We start from the raw sequence: 21,956 nt of genomic DNA, 5'->3' as shown, positions 1-21,956 counted from the left end.
TTTTGCTGGCTATTTCATAGAACAATGGCTAGAAAAACCCATATTTGCAAAGAATGTTTTGAGAAATTATTGATTTTTCCAGGTTTCGTCAGCCGATGGATCTGCAACAACCGATGGAACTTCAATAAAGCAATGAACTTCCTTGACGAGAATGCCGAGAGTGTGTTTCTCGATATTTGAGGGTTGTATGGGAGTTTTCTAACTCGCCCTCTGATGATGCTTTCCATTTTAACTAAATTGGGCGGATCGGAAGATGGAAGCTAGGATTCCACCACCAGAACGGAAAAGGGTTGCTCCGAAAATTCGAGAGCATGTCGAAACAACGGGAAATGGGAAACCAGCTGAAATCAATTAGATTTTTGCTTTTCTTCACCACTACTCAAAATTAAAAGCAGTCTTACCAAAAGGACTAGTGAGACCAGATAAGAGACATTGACAACACATCGACGTAATTTATCTGACCCCCGAACCTCAATTTTCAAATTGCGTGCAACGAGCTGATGAGCGACGATTGGGTGTATTTTTCAATTTTACCAAAGATTGATCGATGTCGTTTTGCCTGGCAAAAAGACCTTCAAGTTATTCAATCAAAATGACAACCAGTTATAAAATAGAAAAAAGAACTACTGGCGAAAAGTACTGGCGAAATGTGAATCTCAGGTAAAACGAAAAATTTTCTATCAGAAAATCCCATCAAGCAATTTACAGGTTCGCGTGTAAGGCGTTGTCGAAAAACTTACAGACGAGATGGCCTTAGCATACTGGATTTCCAGACTACCAGCATCGGATGGCAGTCAACACTAGAAGTCAGCAGAACAAAGCTATTAAAGGCTGCCAGGCGAAACCAAAAAAATTACATAAAAATGCTAATGACATTTGTGCTGCGTTGATTGGGCAAACTAGATCCTCAGACGTCACAACATTTTAAGAAGGTTGCGACGTAGCTGGAACTGTAATTGAGGAAAATGTCAGTGTTATGCGAATTGATGGCTGATGAACAATATGAATTTAATTGTTTTCTTCTGCACTGCTCGATGGACACTAGAAAGATGGTTTTTGCAGACGGGTGACCGCGATAATTCGAGAAGTTGCTCTAATTGTGAGTTCGATTCTGATTGATATTAGTAAGCTGAAAATGAGAGAAATTTTTCAGACACTGGTCTACTGATACTTCGAACTTGGTGTGAAACAACCTCTCTAGATGCTAGCAATTTGGGAATAATCAATTTTGGGCGTGAAGGAAAACATATGATGGAAGAACTACAAGATGCTTTCCAAACTTCTATTTCGGCAATCACAACATTATTTACCGATGGACCGAGGGAGATGCAAGTTTTGTCGAAAGTCGGAATTTCGCCATTTCTTCTGATGTGAGTTTTTAATCAAAAAAATCGTAAATTTTTACTAATTCAGGCAGACCAGTGCTATCATTTGTCAACAAACGTATTCATTTGTAGAGACGATCAACCGACAATACAATTTCTGAAAGTCAACAGCAGTTCGGACATTTTGCAAATGACAAGATGTTTAAGAAAAAATCGAATGTGTTTATGAACTAAAAGGTGGATACCTTCTTCTTGGTTTCGAAACTTGGCAGGAACAGAAACTTTTATTCATCATGTTTGTCATCATTTTTGTTGGAATTTTCCAATTTTTCGTTGATATACATTTTTTCATAAACGATTCCATTATAAACCATGTTATGAATAGTGAAACTACATGTTGTCGAAAGCCACATTCAGATGGATTTTGATTTGACAGGCGACTCTGCAAATCCTGTATAAAGCAATCCACTGACTAAAGAAGGCACTGTTACAAACGAAAGAAAATCCACTGATACCCCCTATTTTGACGACCCTCCAATCAAAAAGGAAAAACAATTAGAAAGTTAGGATACAGTTAATGTGATTTAAATTGAAATATCCGAATTTCAGAAGAAATCTCCCCTCCAATGGACAGAAGAGTGTTGAAAGACAGACTCGCCGAACTTCTAGAAAAACATACTCACGAACTGCTTGATATTCAAATCGCCAGCAATAACATAGGAATATATTCGTAATTATCCAGCAATATACTTGGATGAAGCTAAAGTGTTGACAAAAGGACAACCGTATGCCTATGTCAAAGAAATGATTCAGTTATTTGCTGTTGCCATGGCTTGGCCAGACATCCGTGGACCTCTCGAACAAGTATACGTTATGCCGACGTTCGAACAGGTAGAAATCATGATGAGTGAACGACTTTGTTACATTCGTGAAATACATGAGATCCTCTCTGATATTTGGAAGACTGTCATAGTTCACCGTGGGAAGCTATCAAAGCCAAGGGAGCCAACGAGATAGCGGTAAGACGCTAACAAGAATAAAATTGATAATTATAAGTTTCATTTCTAGGTGAATGCTGAACAAATCAACTTCGACAAAGATCATCCAGATAAAACGATACGAGAACTTTGCAAGGCAATTGACAAACAGGATACTTGAAAATGCTGAATAATTTTTTTTAGTTTGTGTTGTTTTTGTATTGAAAATATTCAGTTTTCCCATTGTTTTTTTCTTTCAGATTAGTTGTTTTGTTGTGAAATGTGTACTGTTTTTTTTTAACTTTGCTCCTGTCTGAAATGAATCTCTCGAAAAATTATCTGCCCAAAATTGGATAACCGTATTTTTGTGAAACATAAAAAGCAGTAAACGTTCTGATGCGCGCGCACGGCTAGTCCAGAAAACGCGCTCTATCGCACTGCAAGTTTTTAAATATTAGTTCTTCATGACATTCGCTTTTCGTCTGTTTCTCTTTGCTTGAATTTCTAGCTAAGTCAAAACGGAACTCATTTAAAGTATTTTCATCAATTTTCAGGAAGAAATGCGATCAATCCAAGCATTCCATCCACTCCAAAGCCAAAGAGAAGTTTGTAGTCCAAAAACCGGGTATCCAACTATTTCTTTGAGAATTCAGTCGGAAATGGAAGAATGAGGCGAAATATATTTGGACCCATAATTTATGACTGGCGTCTTATTTTCTCTTTTTTTAATTGAAGAGAATTTCGCCAAATCTCGCAAAATTATTGATTTTCAGTTATCGCCGACAATGAAGCTGTTCTATATAAAAGTTATTTTTATTTGGTATTGTCATCCTGACCACATTTCTTCCGCTCTCTTCGGTTTTTTTTTTGTTATTTCGACTGGTCAACAATAGATAAGAAAGTGTCATCAATATGTTGTTTGATGTTCGGTTCTGTCTTGTGATTGACTGATTTTATTTATTTATTTATCAGTTTCCATTGAAAACTTTCCAATCACTTTTCGACGAAAAACGACAATGGAAACGCCATCAATCGATATTCAAAGTGAGTTTTATTTTTCAAAAAAACATTTGATTTCAGACATTTTTCAGATATTCGAGCACAATATGGAAATACGTATCTTCTTGAAGAAAATCTCCCATCAACAAATCCATTCACGCTTTTCGATATTTGGTTTCGTGAAGTCGCATCGGAGACAGGCCTGACTCTCGAGGAAATCAGCCCGGTTTGTGTGTCGTGGGAAAGTGGGTTTCTCAATGAGCAATTATAATTCATAAATGTTGCGTTTTAGGGAGCTCCGTCCATCGTCCAGAATGGTTCTGCTGAAAGACTACACACCAACCGGATTCTCATTCTGTTCAAATTACTCTAGTCGGAAAGGAAGTCAATTGGATGAAAATCCAAATGCTTCTATGTTGTTCTACTGGCCGAAAGTCAATCGTCAGGTTAATCTAACAAGATCGAATTTGAGAATCACATTAAAAATTTTTCAGGTTCGCGTGGAAGGTGTGGTCGAGAAACTTCAAGACGAAAAGGCCGTTAATTACTGGAACCAAAGACCACTTTCTAGTCGTATATCATCCAAGTTGAGTGTTCAATCTGAAGTGGTTCCGGACAGACAGGTATTTGTTTGACAATATCTGAAATTGAGCTAAAAATCCGAGTTTCAGTACCTAGAAGCCAAGAGAACGGAGCTCATTGAGCTAGCTGAGCGTGAAGGATCCCATGCCATCACGAAGCCGGATTCTTGGGGAGGATATCATCTCGTTCCAAGATACTTCGAATTTTGGCAAGGACAATCCGACCGTCTCCATGATAGAATCGTGTTCGAAAGAGATGTGGATGTGTGGCTCCTCAAGAGATTGTCGCCATAATAATGATAATAATTACATACATGCGTTTAGAATACATTTTTGTGGAGAAAAGAAACGAATTCACGCATATCTTTTTGTAAAACACTAGTCACAATCATAGTTTTGTTCTCAAGTTTGCTTCATCTGTCTTTTTACAAATTCGAATGTGAAAAATTGCAAAAAATGGTTTTTTAGCCCCAAATCTCATATTTTCGTTTCTAACTTTTTTCTAAGTGAACGAATTCACGCATATCTTTCTGTAAAACACTAGTCACAATCATAGTTGTGTTCTTAGGTTTAACAATTGCACCATGACTACGAGCATTCTCAAACTATTTCCTACCAATTTCAGCTCAAAATTTCACCCAGGTGCAAAGTTATTCAGGATTTATTCCAAAAACCTTAAAAAAGACAAAAACGTCCGAACATAAAATTTTCTAAAAATTGAATAGAGACATCAATTTTTTGTGCAAGCTGTCAATTTCAACTGTTTTAAGACTATTTCAACAAATTCCAACAGAACATTCTCACTTTATTATTCAAATAAACATGAGATTTTCTGTTTTCCAGGGTGGTGCTGTAGTTATGACGCGGTGTGCAGAGAGACTTTTGGTTACTGTAGTCCTAAAACACTTGACTGGCATTTGTTACTGGGAACCTATAGGTTTTTTGGGATGCTGAATCTAATGGCATCAGCCGTTTTTCTCCACAATTTTTAGTTTTTCTCAAAACCTCGAAAAATGGCGAGAGCAAGAGAATTTGTGAAAAAAAATTTGTTAGCTCCGTCCAGCAAATTAGAAGCTGAAATTCTATAATACGTGTCATTGAGCGTAATTAATCACGGTTTATTCAAACAGAGCAAATATTGTTAAATACAATTTCAGCCAAAAAGTGTAGAAAATGGCGGCGATGAGGGGAATAAAAATTTTGAAAATTCACAAGAAAAAATAAGCAAAAACGAATCCAAAAGACGAAAGAAAGAAGCTGAAACAAAATTTCAGGAATTATTTTTAAATTATTTTGATAAAACACACTAAAGAGGATTATAGTTTACATTAAACAACATTCAAAGTGGTAATTTAGGTCTAAAAAGATTTGAAATTGAGTCACAATAATGTACAATAAGCTACAATATTACAATATACCAATTTACCGGTTCCACACAACAAACATGACGCGGTCAAGTACTTCAACTACCTTCAGTGATGCTAGGGTACCATCTGGGTGAATGATATCAAAAGCGTTAGTGAAGTCATAATCACAATTGAACTCACTGAAATACAATATCTTAAAATTGAGTAAAAAGATTTGATAGATCTTACGTGAATTCATTAGGTCTCTCAACACTTCCTTTGGGTTGCGCTCCAACCCTTGAAAAATCAAAATTTTGAACTCCTCCGTGTATTTGAACATCGATGAATTTAATATTTTTGACGCCTTTTCCCAATTGATCTTCACTATTTCTCCATTTTATAATCAAGTCTTCGACGTTTCGCGTTGTAATACGTGTCTTCACTAGGCGCATTAATTGACAGTGAAGATCTTGGAATTGTTCAGCGTCAAACCATCGAAAGTTTTCTGCAACAATCCAATCTGAGCATTGAAGTGTCCCGTTAAGAATACATCCCATCGTGTTTTCCGCCTTGCAATATAATCTCCTGGTGCATTTGACTTTTTCCATCAAATGTATCATTTCTCGATTGATAAACTCTGCATCAATTTGCAACATTCTTGTTTTTTGGACACACTCCATAATTTTGTTCATATCCATTGCACCGAAAACACTCGAATCCCACAGTTTCGCGTTCACATCTATAATTCGGACTTTAAAATTGGGAAAGATTTCAGAGAGATGGGAAAGGGTTGAGCGCAAACAAGCTGATCCTCGGCGTGAGCAGTGAGTTTGGAATTCAGAAGTTTCATCGTGGCTTATGTTTTTGTTCAAGCTCGATTCAATTCTGAAAACGAAATAAACAGTTTAACAGTATTGTCATGCAATAGTTATTTATTCCCAAATTTTGAAAATTGATTAAATACTTACCGAGTCGGAAATACATTTTCAAATGAAAAATGCGGGTTTCGTTTGACTGTGACGTAATTTCCAAGTAGCCACGTGAAAGAAGACGTTATTTTTCTTGGATTAAAAATGAATATTTTGAACTCTTGGTCCATCGTAATATCAATCAAAAGAGGGAAGCGTTGACAGCTACCAACAATCTTCTTGCATCTTTTGGACACCAAGGATAGTTTAATTCTGAATTTTCAAAAAATTTGTTCGCATGCAATAATAACTGATAACTTACAGCTCTGGAGGCTCACATAGTTCTAAGATATCCTTTTTTAAATGCCATGTAAATTCCAGAAATGGAATGCCTTTCGGCGGCGGATTCTCTGATAATGACGACATTTTGTGAAGTTTGATAAGATGAGAATTTCTGAAATTGACTGTTTCTTTAAAGAATCAAATATTGTTTTAAAACAAAGCTCAAAAAGATTATTGCAGAATATGAGGCGAAAGAAACAAGGTTGGGAAACTGAGAGGACAGTTAGGAGGAGAAAACAACTTTCAGAATTTATAATCGAACTTAAATATGCGCACATTCGGTGAAACTTCATAAAATTTTGCAATAGGTTTTGCAACAATTTTCCGGAAATTAAATAAACTTCACGAAATTTTCCATTAAAAAACGCGGATTCGACTATGTGGTCCAATTTTGTTGAAATCTTTCTGTGAAAATATTTATAAATGAATTCAACTTCGTATACCACGTTACCCAACTGAGGTAGTCGAATTTCTCGCAAAATCTTAATCCTCCCTTCAATGTGCTCCTTGGTCGCCTTCTACCTGGATTATCTGCCACTAATTACTATTTTCAACTGAACGCTCATTATCTGCCACCGAGCCTTTTAATGGAGTCTGCTGCCTGATTCAGTATTACTTCCTCTTATTGCTTTCTCTCTTCTTCAAGCATAATATATGAAATGAAGGAATGGTTGTCCTATCGCGTAAAGAAGAGCAAGGGAATGAAATCTTTGAGATCCACAAAAGCCGATCGTTCGATGATTGGAAAATTCAGGAAACCTTGAAAATGGGAGGGATGAAAAAAAAAAGTTATCGAATTTGCGAAAGTAAACCGGGCGCTCGATAGTAAAAATAAGATAGAGGACGACAGCTGTACGCAGAGTGACATTAAGCGTTGTACACCGTTACCAAAATCTTTCAAAAAAGCGATAACGAAGAAGGGAATCAAACTCGATGATAACCATCGATTTCCTGCTAGTTTAGAAATTAAAAAATCGAGTCTGAAAACGCAGAAAAATAAAGAACCATGCAATTTGATGAAAACGCAACACGGACATATGAATGAATGAATGTACCCAATTTAGAATAGAAATATTCAAAATTTTGCTTCCATTTAGTGGAACTGTAACCTCAAACAAAAAAAAACGAAAATGAATTCACGAAAAGACACAGCTCTCCAAATCGTTGAAAATACGTATAATACGAATGAATTCCGTTTTGTATACCACATGACCCAACCGAGGGAGTATAATTATTTGCAAAATTTCAATCCTTCTATCACAACCTTCTTTTTGGTCGCCTTCCACCTGGATTTTCTGTCGTTAATTCATACTTTCAACCAAACGCTCATTTTCTGCCTCCGAGCGTTTGAATGGAGTCTGCTGCCTTAATTGTTAAGGTAATATCCTCCTATTGCTTGCTCTCTTCTCCAAGCATATTACACGAAATGTGGAAATGATTGTCCTTTAGTGCGTGGAAAAAAAAGGAAATTTGTGGAAAAAAATCATGAGCTCCTCCCAACGAATTCGAAGAATCTAAAAATCCACAACGCTTTGCTCTCAAGTCCAAGGGATTCAAAGTAATGCGGTGACTGACTTGCATTCAAAGCATGTTGACGGAGTTTTTTAAATCGATAGCGTGACTGAAAATATTAGTTTTTATTCATTAATTGTAATTTTATTTCTTTTTTTCTTAAAATTTTGTTCTTGGCAATTTTGAAATTTGAGCTTCTCACTTTCGAATATTGTTTCTCAAAGCTGTTGACTGTTTTTTGGGACAGACAAAAGCGGCAGTCTAGTGTCTTTTCTAATTGGTCATTCTCTCGCTTACTCTGAGTCGTTACCACATTTCTTCGATCTCACACACTATTTTTTTATCACTCTTTTTCTCTGCGTTGCAGCACGGGGCAAAGTTTCTCCTGCTGGCCATCATTCAGTCTTCCATGGTTTCCATCTGATTTCGGAGACCTTTTAATCTGATTTTTTTCGATAGCTGTTCAACTAATTATTACGAGACACCTGTCTGATTTGGAGTCCTAATGATTTTTCTGATTTTTCTGATTTTTCTGATTTTTCTGATTTTTCTGATTATTCAATTATTGTGAAAGTAAGTTCTGACGTTCCTTGAAATTTTTTTCATAATCGCATTACAGCCGAAACTACCCAAAAGAAACGACAAATCCAACCTGCGCAGCACGTTCGATCTCCAATAGGAGTGGGAGAACAGCAAATCCATCAGGTTTTCCTAAATTATTTATCCGTAAAGAGCTACACCGCCAGGAAAAAGAAACGATGACGGCAGAATTTTTGAAAATTTGTTAGTTAATTAACGTTTAAACTGAAAATTTATATGAACTTTAGGAGAGATCGGCCCAAAAAGAAGAGAGCATTGTGAACTTGTCCTCAGAAGTCAAGGAATCAAAAATTAAGATCAAGAATGTCAGTAAGGATTTTGAGGAGAAGATGGCAGAACTTCAAGAGGGGCTGAAGAATCAGAAGTATTTGTTGGAAGAACAGAGGTTAGCGAATTAATATTGAATTTCTTCTATTTTTTGTTTTCAGAATTCTGGAGGTTCAGAGTAACCAGACCAACAACATCTTTTGACAGTGCTAGCGAGAAAAGAGCAAAGGTCGATCCCAATGTTAGAGAAGCAGTTGGAATATGCAGGTATTAAAATTAGAATTAAATTCCACCTTTTTCTTGAATATCGTAGCTTAGTCGCTAGCAGCGCAGCCCTTTTGATTACAACTTTATCTCCTCGTTTAGACCATACGCGCACTTTGAGCCCAATTATCTCGGTTCCTTGACAATGTAAAGGATATTAATATCCTTTCAGTGTGATTTTACATTACCATAATATTCCCCCAGCAGGTCATAATCTCAGTTCCGCATTCCCATAGGGAGAGCACAAAGCCCAAAACAGTCACGGGTGATAGGAAATCGCAGCGGGATGACACATATGCGGAAACACCACATTCTCCTCTCAGCGCCTCCGTTCTGTACACACACTCTAACGTTATTATTTCAGATCGTTCCGCAAGCTCCTGGAATGCCATCACATCATCGATTAGCAGCTCCGCTCCACGCCCACAGAATTGATCCACATAGATAACGCCAGTTTCGATTAATCAGGGCTTTTCCTTGTATTCCATGTCTTATTGTAATTTAGGTCTTAGACCAATTTTAAATGAACCATTGTTAATCTCACTCAAGCGTTGAACTCTCACTATACGGACAGTAACATGAGCTGCGTTCCATAGAGCAAGGAAAACCCATTGGCTGGAGTCTTGGGTCCGTATCTGGGACAATTGACGGATGAGGTGAAGGGTGAAATAAGAGTTTGTCTCGACAGGTCCAAAGACATACTGCTACTGTGATCAAATGAGCGATGGAGGAATGGAGGTGATTTTGAGAATATTAATTCTAAATCGCAAAAAATTTACTTCATATAGTGAGAAAGGCCAAGGGTGTAACAATAAATTCGGACGTTGAGCAAAAGATCATATTCAAAGCCATGAAAAAGATGGTGGACGAGAAGTTGAACAGAGTGACGGAAGAAAGTATGGAAAATTTCGAGTAGTTCACGATTAAAAGAGATAAGGACCACAACGTTTATGAAGTTGAAATAAGAAATAAGTTCCGATTCATCTTCCACGAGTGCTTTCAAACGAATCTATTTTACTGTTCGGATATAAATGATAAGCATACTCAATAAATTTTGTATCGTTCACCGAGAATTGCAAATCCTTCACGCTTTGCTTAGAAAAAAAGTATAGCACTCTGGAGAATATATTTTCCATCATATTTTCATCGCAACGCAAGAAAGAATTCAAGAATATCTGAACATGTTTAGAAATTAGTTTCGAAATCTGAGACACTAAAGCTGTAGTGTTTTTTCAACGAAAGCTATCAACCAAATTAAAAAAACTGTTTTATAAAACAACCGATCCGGGTTTATTTTTATAAGATAAAACAAAACAAGAGAAACAAAAATTACGTTAAAGTTCAAAAATTTACTGCATGGTTCAAATTTTGCAATGATTTTCAAGTTTCCAGACAAAAAAAAATCCTTCGGTTTGAAAATATTAAATTTGTAAAGCATACGAAATAGTTTATTTTTCCGTTTCCGTTTTATAACATCCTTTCGAATATCCCATTAACATTACCGTATCCTAGGAGACTGAGGGGTAAGAAAACTGTTGTTGCTCAACCGCTTCTTAACTTGACTTGTCAGAGATTATGCAAAAAAAAGAAGAAATTTACCGGATGGGGAAAAGTTAGAAAGGTTCGCAGAGAGGCAGCGAAACACATATGCGAGAGGTTCTATACAAAACTGGTTCCGATCTATGACTATCAACCGACCAGTGGATAGTTTTGCGCATAATTTTCGTTTTGGCAAATGTGAAAATTGTTGTTCTCAGGCGGCACACATGTACCAATGGAGCGTGCACTTTTAGAAATGTTTTTCAAGACAAGTTCTTTAAAAAAAATCATCTTCTGCCCTATTGGCTTTTGTATAGAAAATTCGAACAATTTTTTATGCATCGATTTTGTAATGACACAAAAAAACCAAACAAGCTTTTTTGATTTTGTGTGATCAAAATAAGTTTTTTTTTTTTTTGAAAAAAAATGGGCCAGGAAGATGGAAAATATCGATGTATCCATTACGTTAGTATGCATAACCTAACTCCATAAAAACTCCGAAAAGCATTCTGAACAAATCACATTTTTTAAAATAAAATTTTCAATAAAAACGATATACAGCGCGTCTAATAATGATTAGACACCCCTTGTTCTTGTGCATAACTCAAAAACGAAAAAAAGATATTAAAAAACTGTAAACGCCATTCGTCTTAAAATTGAAAAATACTTTAGGACAAAAGTAATTGGGTTGGTCCGTGCGGTGAAAGTAAGTCAACTTGAAAATGTGTCGATTTCAACCGTCCAAAAATGATAAGACACCTTTCGAAAATCGTTCATTTTTTGAGTTTTTGAACAGTTCAAAAAACGTTTTTATAAGTACTAGAAAACATCAGCAAATTATTTCGATATTACGATCCTCAAATTTACTGATCCCAAACGATGAACCGAACGTGGTCAAGTCCTTCAACTGCCGTCAGCGATGCTAATGTGCCATCCTGGTGAATGATATCAAAAGCGGTAGTGAAGTCATACATCACGTTGAAGTCCCTGAAAAGCAACATTTCGAAATTTAGTAATAAGGTTTGATAAAATTCACATGTATTCATTTGGTCTCTGCACTCTTCCTGGTGGTTGCGCTCCAACTCTTGTGAAATCAAAGTTTTGAGCTACACCGTAAACTTGAACTTCGAATAATTTGATATTTTTGACGCCTTCTCCCATTTGCTCTTCACTATTTCCCCATTCTATAATCAAGTCTTCAACGTTTCGCGTTGTTATACGTGCCTTCAATAGACACATAGATCGACAGCAAAGATCTTGGAATCGTTCAGGATCGAACCATTGGAAGTTGTTTGCATGAATCACATCTGAGCATTGAAGTATCCCGTTGGATATGCTTCCCATCGTGTTTGTCGCAGCAGAATGAAATCTCTTGGTACAACTGACTTTTTGCATCAAGTTTATCATTTCTTTATTGATGATTTCTGCACCAATTTTCAGGAATTCTGCTTCTTGAACACATTCCAAAATTTTCTTCATATCCATTTCACCGAAAGCACTTGAATCCCACAGTTTTGCATTCACAATTAAATTTCGAACTTCAAAATTGAGAAAAATTAGAAATAGGTGGGACAGGGCTGCGCGCAAACAAGCTGTTCCTCGGCGTGAGCAGTGGGTATGGAATTCGCGTTGGCCTATGTTTTCGTTGAAGCTCGATTTAACTGTGAAAACAAAAAAAACAGTTCAACAGTGTTTTCATGCAATACTTATGTATTCAAAAAAAATTTTTAAGTGCCTACCGAGTCGGAAATACGTTTTCAAATAAAAAATGCAGGTTCTGTGAGATTGTGAAGTAATTTCCAAGTAGCCACGTGAAAGAAGACGTTGGTTTTATTCGATCGAAAACGAATATTTTGAAATCGTGGTCCATCGTAATATCAATTGTAAAACGGAAGCGTTGACAGCTACCCACATCCCGCTTGCACCTTTTGGACGAAAAATTAATTCTAAATTTCAATTTTGTCTACATTCGATAATAACTGTTAACAAACTCACAGCTCTGGAGGCTTACATAGTCCTAAGATTTCATCTTTTAAATGCCATGTAAACTTCAGAAATGGAATGCCTTTTCGTCGCGGATTCTTTGATAATGACGGCATTTCGTGAAGATTAAAATGTGAAACTCTGGAATTGATTTTTTTTCCCCAAAAATTTGAATATTGCTTCAAAAAAAGCTCAACAAGATTATTGCAGACTCAAAGGCAAAAGAAACAAGGTTAAATTGGGAACTCAGAGGACAGTTGCGAGATGAAAACACTGGAAACGTAGAGACTTTTCAGCAGGAGATTTTGTCTTTGCGCTGCCATACATAGTCCGGTAGAAAAGAAAAAGAAAGAAAGAACAGAGAGCTGGAAAATATGCTCAACAGACCGAGAGCATTGAATCGCGTCCATCTTTTTTTACATTTCTATTTTGGGCGGAAAGGGGCGGGACATCCCGAGATTACGGTATCTAAGGCTGTTGCCCGATCTTTAGTCGGAAATGATCTCGTCGGAAATTACGCAACAAAACTAGCCGTCCATTGGAAGGAGGGAGGTTGGAAACGGGGAGACGCAGAGAAAGACGTGTATGGGGATCTCGATACGAGACTGGTAATCGTGAAGGGCGATTGGGAGAGGCCGTGAGTAGTTTTGCTCATAGTGTTCACATAGAGCACAAGGAAGGTGTTTGTTGGGTATCATTCGATTGTACCAACGCATCAGTGGTGTGCACTCAGTGAAAATTTTTAATGAAAAGTAATTATTACAGAAATTACGTTTAGAGAATGAGAAAACCATGCTGCAAAAAAAGGACACAACAATTTGAATTGCGGGAACTTTAAAAAGCATACCGGTACCGGAAACTTGAGTACATCATAATTACAGGATACATTACTTTTCGGGTTTTTGGAGAATTGAGTTTATTTCATTCTGGGAAATGAATTTCATTACTTTTTGGTAGTATTAATTGGGATAGACAAAAAGAAATACAGGATTGTTTGTAAAAGTTTCTGAAAAGAATCATTTCCACGCAATCTTAATATTTTCAATTTTATAATAACACGTCTGGTTTTGTAATCCATTTGCTCTCTGAAAAATTGAACATTGAAGAAAAACATTTATCTGATATTTAACGTTTTGATATCTAGAAAATATATTCTGCCCATCCTTATTTGTCCACGTTAAACCTTAACAGTGCTAACCTGAAACCCGATATGACTCTGATTTCAGTCATAATCCATTCAGCAAAACAACTTTTATTTTATTCGTCGCGGTAGATGTCCTAATCCCTAATCCAAAGGTGTGAAACTCGGTAAGCCTCCTTCTCTAATCCCCACCAACCCTACTCATTACCCTTTTCCTGGCGGTAAACTTGACTTTAACGTTGTCCTAATAAACAAAGAATTTGGATTCTCTAAAGAGCGCTTTGTCTAGTTGTTACCCAAAAAACAATCCTCCTCCCCTAAAAAACTACTATCTTCCGCTTTTAAATCTATTTTTTACCGTATCTCTAACACTTGATCTACTAAACTTTTCTAATTACCGAACCCATGCCAAATGGTCTCTTCTGCCGAACCCTGTCTGACGCAATTCTTACCCAAACAGTAACTACTGCATCTGGTGACGCAATTCAAGCTATTGCGTGAAATGTGACAAATGGAGAGAGAATCTTCTTTTCCGATGTTAGCGCAATTTTAGTTCCCATACACTGGTCCAACTGAAAATGTTGGATAAGTGAATACGGTATGTCTGTTCTGGTTTTGGTCCACTTTCCTTTGAGTCGTTCGAGTCTTCATGTCTTTTTTCGCAAAATATTTTTCTTAATTTTATGTGGAGCGAAGAAGCGGAGCCGCGGCAAATTTATTAAATTAATTTCTCAAAAAAAAAAGGCAAAAAAAAAACATTTCTATAACGAAATTTTGTAATCAGAACAAAATGACAGCGCCAATTACAAAAAAAAACTTTTCAAATTCCGCGGGATTTCCGATTTCCCAATTTGATCACTTCCACTTAACATACAAGCAAAAGAGTGGTTTTCTATCCAAGGAAATACGATATTCTATATCCTCGTCTCGTGGATACCCATTGTCTATGTCTCATAGTCTGCGCACTGTCTCTCGCAGAATTATGGTCCCTTCGTCTTATGTTTTGCTTTCCTGAAACACCTGTTGTCATAGGTTTTGTCCTAGAACGTCGCTTCCATCAGGTTGCCCGTTTGATGCCCTCCGTTCGCTTATTTCTCTATTGTGTCTTCTTCATGAATGCTCTCTCGACCTCTGATTCTCTTATCCATGTATAATACAAAGACTTAGATGTGCAGGCTAATAAGTTTGTGCCGGGAAAAACACCTATTTGAATTATTATAGTTGTTTCTTCACTGTTTTAATGCTAATTTCTTTTTTCTTCTTTCGATTGACAGTTCTTTTTATGATAAAATTCTGTGATAGAGACATTTTCAACGTATGATTGTTATTTTCTGTTCACATCATCGATCTTTATCAATTCTAAACTCAATTAATGTTTTTCAAATTTATAATTTCTTCAGATGGATAACAAAAACCAACCAGCCCAAGTTTCTTCAACCCAAAAGAAGGTCAGATTCGCGAATGATGTCCAACTGACCGATGTAGAAATTCGGAAGAATGTGAACAAGCTCATTGATAAGCACGAAAAGGAGACATATGAAATTCGATGTGCCCATGAAACCATTCACGAAATGGTGAAAACCGGAGCCGCTCCATCGAATTTCATGAATATCGCAAAAGTCTTGCTCGATGGAACTCCATACGCTTGCGCCAAAGAAGTGCTCAAGCTTCATATTGCTGCGACTCAAGGAGGTAACAAGGATCAATTCGTCTTCGAATCGTTGTGTGTCCTCGATTATGGCCTCCGGAGAAGACGCAAGTTCATCAACGAAATTCGTCAAACTCTTTCCGATCAGCTGGAGGGATCTGACAATCGACAATTTCTGGCTCTTGAGGCCAAAGGCGCTACTGAAGATTTGGTAAGTGAATTATTTCGTGAGAACCGATCGAACAATTTTGCGTTTCAGATTCAAGTGGCTGTTGAACGAATCGAAGAGGAGTTCAAATGCGGTTCCTGCCCGGATCCTTGGACAAAAATGGTCAAGGTAATCGAAGATCACGAAGATGGCAACACTACGAGTTACCCGGTATCGCCACTTGCCAAAAAGTCCTCGGATTGATGAGTTTTCTGTTCCTGTTTCGTTGTTTCTCTTTTGTTCTTGATGTTATGTTGTGTGTTTCGGGACTGTTTTGAAAGATTTAGTTCTAGAAGTTTCTTTTTTTTTGTTAATGAATGTATTAACTTCAGTGATTTTTTCGAGGCGGAAATTTATTTCGAAGGTATTTCAGGTGCAGGAAAAAATGAGGTTTAGAAGGAAACAAATGAGAATGAGGAGCGGTGTGGAATGAGATGTGTGGATGAGAAACACGCTTGCAAGCTAGAGTTTCCGAAAAAAAGTGAAAATGATCAAAAGTTAATAGAGCAGAATATGGGATATGTATAAACTTGATAGCAAAATTTTCAAGAATTATCACTTATTTCTTTTATCGTTAGGGAAAAAGTTGGAAAATTTGAAAAAAAGAGGCATTTTGTTTTCAATAGTTTTTGGGGAAAGGAAAAAATTATGAGTGAAGAAACCGAATTTGAAGTAAAAATAATGACGACAGCAAATTGAAATTAGAAAGGGGCTCAAAACAAATTGGAAACCAATTAGCATACGCTCAATTTGCTTAATTAATTTTTACAATTTTCAAGAAAATATCAAAAACCGATGAATTGTAGGAATTTTGAAATGTTTTCAAAAGAAAATATCAAAAATCATACTTGGAGTCGTTTCAATCCCACACGAGAAACAAAAACGATTTACTAATTCCGAAATCTTCGATGAGAACGGTGGCCCGTTTTCCTCCAGTACCATCTTGTCTAATTGCCCATCCTTTCGTGCAATCTTGGCCGCTTTTGTGAATGTTGGGTTTTCCCGATGCGTCCCATGATGCTGTGTTCAGACCTCGGACAATATTGATAACTGGAGTAATTACGGGTATATACACTTCGTTCACATACAGCTTTCGAATGCTTTTTGGTCCTCCTTGCGTTTGCCAGCGCTTCAAAAATTCGTTGATAGTGTAGATGCTGATTTTAGTGTCTTTGATGGATAGACTCTCACATGTCATTCTTGTTAGGTGCTCCGGTATAATTTCGATAGCGTATGTGATGGCTGCTTCTCGATGAAACATTGGAAATGCTTCCATACCGCTTGGTGGCGTTGCGAATAGCTCAATTTTTTGCAGATTGTTATACTCCGACTGCAAAAAGCACAATTCTTCTTGGGACACAAGATGTCGGCAAATTTTAAACCCAACAAAATTCTTCAGATGACAGAAGTTAATGGCTTTGTGAACGGGTGCGTCTTTGCTCGAAAATTCCCTGATATACTTCTTTTGACGATTAAAGCGTTCCCTAACCATAAGTGATATATACTCGAGCCCGTCTTTTGCGTTTTGAAAATAAAAATTGCACTCCAGTGGGCTCATTTTAGATTCTCTGAAAATAAATTTTTGCAACCCATACTTTTTCTTCTTCATTGATAAACTCACTCAAACTTGGCTCATGTTTCAGGAATATTGTTCGCCACTATGTGTAGAGTATAGCTATGTCCATTGTAAAATTCAACCCCTTCTTAATCAGGAGCAAGGTACAGCATTTGGGTCTCGAGATTGAGGATCTTCAGGTAATTGATCTCGTCCACAATTTGAATTCTAAACACAAATAAATGTAGACCGTCTGCTAAAGTTTCACTTACAATTCGAAAAGCTTTTGTTCCGAAATTCTTCTTCCCGTTTCTTTGCCCGTATTTCATGGTCCGACAGGAAGAAATTTTGAATAGCTGAGAACATTTTTCGGTAGTAGGAGTTTAATTGAGAATAGCAATGGAAAAAATAGAAAAAACTGATATCGGGTGACTGCTGCAGTTTGAAAATGAAATTCACTCTGATTGGATAGACGTCAAACTAATTGAGGTAGACAATCGCACTTGTGCGTTGACACACTATCCCAAAGGGGCGGTAGCTGAAAGAAAAAGTCATCCGAAATTTCGGAAAATATGAGATTTCGACATAAAAAATCTAATGAACTACGCAATTCTTATACGTAATTAAGGGATTTAGAATGACACGAAAAAGTTTTTTCCCGAAATAGACAGAAATAGTTTTGCTAATGAGTCGTCTTCTGATATGAATAAAATATTGTAATGAAAATGTAATGAAAATGAGGGTAAAATGCTTCTAGAGGTCCGGAAAATAGACCATTCAAAAAAAAAGACAAAATTTTCGAAAAATGAGTCGGCTCAAAGCTTCTTTCGGTATCAATTTTTTTTGTCAATTGAACTAGGAATAGTAGAAATATGAAAAAAAAAAAACTAAAAGACGATACTTTTTGAAAATCTGATTACGTGTGTGAAACAAAAAAAGGAAAAAGAGTCAAAGTCATGAAAGGTGTATCTATTTCATTCTGAAAATACAGTGCTCCACAAAATGATGCTTCCACTCTTCGCTTGCACTGAAACACATATTTAGGTCAATGTTCGTGAAAAGGTGTCAACATGAAAAATAAAGGTCTCCCTTCAAAACCTAAGTTCAAAAAGTTTGGAGCCATCAGCGTGACCCGGAAACGAGAAACCGGAAAAATTCCGAACATCACGTTTTGGCCGATCCATAAAATGATGCTTCCACTCTGAAAAAGTGAGATTTTGGAGGTTTTTGGGCTCTGCGGCTACCTTTTGAAGGTCTGAATTTTAAGAATTTTGAGATTCTCATCTCCGTACACTGAGATCTTAATGCAGGTTTACTGAATACCGTATTCCGGATGTCGGATTTCCGTAATTCCGGATTCCGGAATCCAAATTTCCGGAGCCAAAATTCCGGATCACGGTTTTTAGATTCTGGATTATGTGTACTGGATTGTGTGTACTGAATCTTGGAATATGCACTCCGGATTCTGTATTCCGGAATCCGGATTTCCGATACCGGTTTTCCGGATCAGTTTTTTGAATGAATTCAAATGTCACGAGAATATGGTATTCAGGTTCTCTTGACGAGCAAGAATTTCAGGAAGTTTCCAGGAGGTTATGAGAGTTTCTGACATTCTGAGGGATTCTGAAACAACTTGGGATTTTGAAAGATTCTCCAGGATTCTGAGAGACTGTCCCGGATTCCGATTTGACTACCAAAACTGTCCAGAAGAAATTTCAAAGGAGATGACGTGATGATATGAACGGCAAATTTATCGGAAGGTCCGATCAAACTGAATTTCGTTTCCAAGAAGATGAACGGATTCGACAGACGACTCTTCGTCGCAGAATTTTGACTTTCATGAGAAAAAACAAAAATCGGTGATTCGTCTTCATAAACGATGATCTTTTCGATGGTCGTGGTAGTCAGAGCGGAATCCGGGGCAGTCTCTCATAATCCTGGAGAATCTATCAAAATTTCAAGGTGATTCAGAATCCCTAAGAATGTCAGAAACTCTCGTAACCACCTGGAAACTTCCTGAAATTTTTGCTCGTCAAGAAAACTTGAATACCATATTCTCGTGACATTTGAATTCATTCAAAAAACTGATCCGGAAAACCGGTATCGGAAATCCGGATTCCGGAATACAGAATTCGGAGTGCATATTCCAAAATTCAGTACACACAATCCAGTACACATAATCCAGAATCTAAAAACCGTGATCCGGAATTTTGGAAATTTGGATTCCGGAATCCGGAATTACGGAAATCCGACATCCGGAATACGGTATTTAGTAAACCTGCATTAGGATCTTAGTGTACGGAGGTGAGAATCTCAAAATTCTTAAAATTCGGACCTTCAAAAGGTAGCCGCAGAGCCCAAAAACCTCCAAAATTTCACTTTTTCAGAGTGGAAGCATCATTTTGTGGATCGGCCGAAACGTAATTTTCGGAATTTTTCCGGTTTCTCGTTTCCGGGTCACGCTAATGGCTCCAAACTTTTTGAACGTAGGTTTTGAAGGGAGACCTTTATTTTTCATGTTGACACCTTTTCACGAACATTGACCTAAATATGTGTTTCAGTGCAAGCGAAGGGTGGAAGCATCATTTTGTGGAGCACTGTATAACGTTTGACTAAAAGCGATAAGCGAAGCGATAGCACTTGTGCGTTGACACATTATCCCAAAGGGGCGGTACTTACAAGAAAAAGTCATCCAAAATTTCTGAAAATAAGAGATTTCGACATAAAAAAATCTAATGAACTACGCAATTCGCATACGTAATTGAGGGATTTAGAATGACACGAAAATTTTTTCCCAAATTAGAGAGAAATAGTTTTGCTAATGAGTCGTCTTCTGATATGAATAAAATATGGAACAATCTAAAAAAATACCTACTGAATGAAAATGAGTGTAAAATGATTCTCGAGGTCCGAAAAATAGAGCACTCAAAAAAGGCGAAATGGGCCAATGAATCAGCTCAAAACTTCTTTAAGTTTCATTTTTCAGCCAACTGAATTAGATACAGTGCGGTCAATAACTGTAGGACACTTCTCGATTTTGGCGGTTCCAGGAGAACGGGAAGAGATATCAAAATTCTGTAAACGCCATTCGATTCGTGATAAAAAGGAACCCTAGGGAACAAATTTTTTTTAGGTACAGTTTTACAAGTATCTCAAAGAATTTTCATAATTTGTCGACTTTCCAAATCATCATTTTTCCCATTTTTTTTCGTAATTTTAGAAAAGTGACTCAATATTTGGAACATCGCAGTGTCTGTACACAATCAAGGCTCTAACTGCGCACCCAATACCTTAATTAGATTCTCAACATCATATTCTCTATGTTCCATGACCGTTCTTTTTGAATAGTTTGAATTTTTTGACAAATTGGGCCACTTTTACAAAAATACCTAAAAATTAGGAAAAAATGGAAAAAAAAGATGATTTGGAAAGTCGACAAATTATGAAAATTCTTCGAGATTCTTATAAAAATGTACTCGAGATACTTATATAAATGTGTAAAGCACAAAACTGAAAATTATTTCCAGTTTAAAAGCGAAAATTCGACAAAAAATGATCAAAATTTCGAAATTTTCAGGGGGTCCAAATGATATTGACCGGCCAGAAATAGGCCTTTTTGGTGGTACTTATACGGAAAGTGGTAGAATCATGAAAATTTTTCCCCCAGGGTTTCTTTCTATCCTGAATAGAATGAAGTTCACAGAATTTTGATATCTCTTCCCGTTCTCCTGGAACCGCCAAAATCGAGGGTAGTCCTAAAGATATTGACTGCACTGTATAATGGAAACATGAAAAAAAAACTACAAGACAATACTGTTTGAAAATCTGTAGATTACGTGTGTGAAACGAAAAAAGTAATGAGTGTCAAAGTCATGAAATTTATATCTACGTATTTCATTCTGAAAATATAAAGTTTGACTGGGCGATAAACTGATTCACTTCTCATTTTCAAGTACTGATTTGATTGAAAATGAATTAATAAAAAAAGTTCACATTGAATCTCTAAACTCCGTAAAAACTGTAAAATTTGCAAAACGACTGAATTTGAAAAGCAAATCCGATTTTTTCCGAGTTTGGCGCTATTTTAACTATGTATCTTTGTTAAATTTCAATGAAAAAATAAAAAAGTATTTATTTTCACACTTTTTTCACTTCTTACTTTGTATTTCACATTTAATTGTTTTTTATCGTCAATTTTAGCACAAATTTGTTGATATTTCGGAAAATGTTCGAAAAAATCGGCAAAAAATAAATTGACACGCATAATGACCTAAAATACGTTTTCCCTTTTGAACAGCATTCGGACTCTCATTGTATTTCACCGACACATTTCGAGACATTGAGATTTTTGTTGATAAAAGTGTGAAAATCTATACCTTTTGAATTATTGAATGGAAAGTTCGCAAAGTTATATACTTGAAATATCGCGCTTGAAAAAATAGGTCATGCTTACCAAAAACAGTCTTTTTGCAATATTTTTTAACGGATTTTGAGTCCGAAAATTTCGGCTTTTTTTATGAAAAATACTTCACGCCGAGCCCTAATGGACACCGCATTCGATAAAACCGTAAATGCTTTAATAGAAACCCACCATATACGGGGAAGTTGAGCTCAATTATCTACGTTCCTGTAAAATACATGAAAAATCGGTCAACTAACAACATATTGGCTATATAATGATGAACAATTTATCAGTTGACAGATTTTTGTCATTCCTCCTTGAAATTGAGATAATTGAGCTCGAAGTCCAATACCTGGTGG

At 36.6% G+C, this 21,956-nt stretch overlaps 5 protein-coding genes across 5 annotated transcripts; 3 read left to right on the top strand and 2 right to left on the bottom strand.

Annotated features, from left to right (window-relative positions):
- Positions 1 to 3,318: 3,318 nt before the first annotated feature.
- Positions 3,319 to 4,176, top strand: CBG14267 (the record flags this gene model as incomplete). The annotated part of the gene is made up of 5 exons (XM_002644368.1): positions 3,319 to 3,346; positions 3,394 to 3,538; positions 3,594 to 3,747; positions 3,796 to 3,924; positions 3,973 to 4,176. 5 exons carry the CDS (start codon positions 3,319 to 3,321, stop codon positions 4,174 to 4,176), a joined length of 660 nt encoding a protein of 219 aa, XP_002644414.1.
- Positions 4,177 to 5,304: 1,128 nt separating this feature from the next.
- CBG14266 lies at positions 5,305 to 6,562 on the bottom strand (the record flags this gene model as incomplete). Its single annotated transcript, XM_045239517.1, has 3 exons — positions 5,305 to 5,428; positions 5,478 to 5,967; positions 6,475 to 6,562. The coding sequence occupies 3 exons, from the start codon at positions 6,560 to 6,562 to the stop codon at positions 5,305 to 5,307; spliced, it is 702 nt and encodes a 233-aa protein (XP_045095377.1).
- Positions 6,563 to 9,407: 2,845 nt separating this feature from the next.
- Positions 9,408 to 10,037, top strand: CBG27655 (the record flags this gene model as incomplete). The annotated part of the gene is made up of 2 exons (XM_045239516.1): positions 9,408 to 9,451; positions 9,914 to 10,037. The coding sequence occupies 2 exons, from the start codon at positions 9,408 to 9,410 to the stop codon at positions 10,035 to 10,037; spliced, it is 168 nt and encodes a 55-aa protein (XP_045099495.1).
- A 1,486-nt stretch (positions 10,038 to 11,523) lies between these two features.
- On the bottom strand, positions 11,524 to 12,759 carry CBG14263 (the record flags this gene model as incomplete). The annotated part of the gene is made up of 3 exons (XM_045239515.1): positions 11,524 to 11,647; positions 11,697 to 12,198; positions 12,672 to 12,759. 3 exons carry the CDS (start codon positions 12,757 to 12,759, stop codon positions 11,524 to 11,526), a joined length of 714 nt encoding a protein of 237 aa, XP_045095376.1.
- A 2,425-nt stretch (positions 12,760 to 15,184) lies between these two features.
- Positions 15,185 to 15,844, top strand: CBG27654 (the record flags this gene model as incomplete). The annotated part of the gene is made up of 1 exon (XM_045239514.1): positions 15,185 to 15,844. The coding sequence occupies one exon, from the start codon at positions 15,185 to 15,187 to the stop codon at positions 15,842 to 15,844; it is 660 nt and encodes a 219-aa protein (XP_045099494.1).
- Between the last annotated feature and the right edge of the window lie 6,112 nt (positions 15,845 to 21,956).

Source organism: Caenorhabditis briggsae (assembly GCF_000004555.2).
Source record: "Caenorhabditis briggsae complete genome, chrX, whole genome shotgun sequence".
Classification (NCBI taxonomy): domain Eukaryota; kingdom Metazoa; phylum Nematoda; class Chromadorea; order Rhabditida; family Rhabditidae; genus Caenorhabditis; species Caenorhabditis briggsae.
The sequence above is the reverse complement of the archived record's forward strand: the minus strand, read 5'-3'. Positions and strand labels throughout refer to the sequence as shown.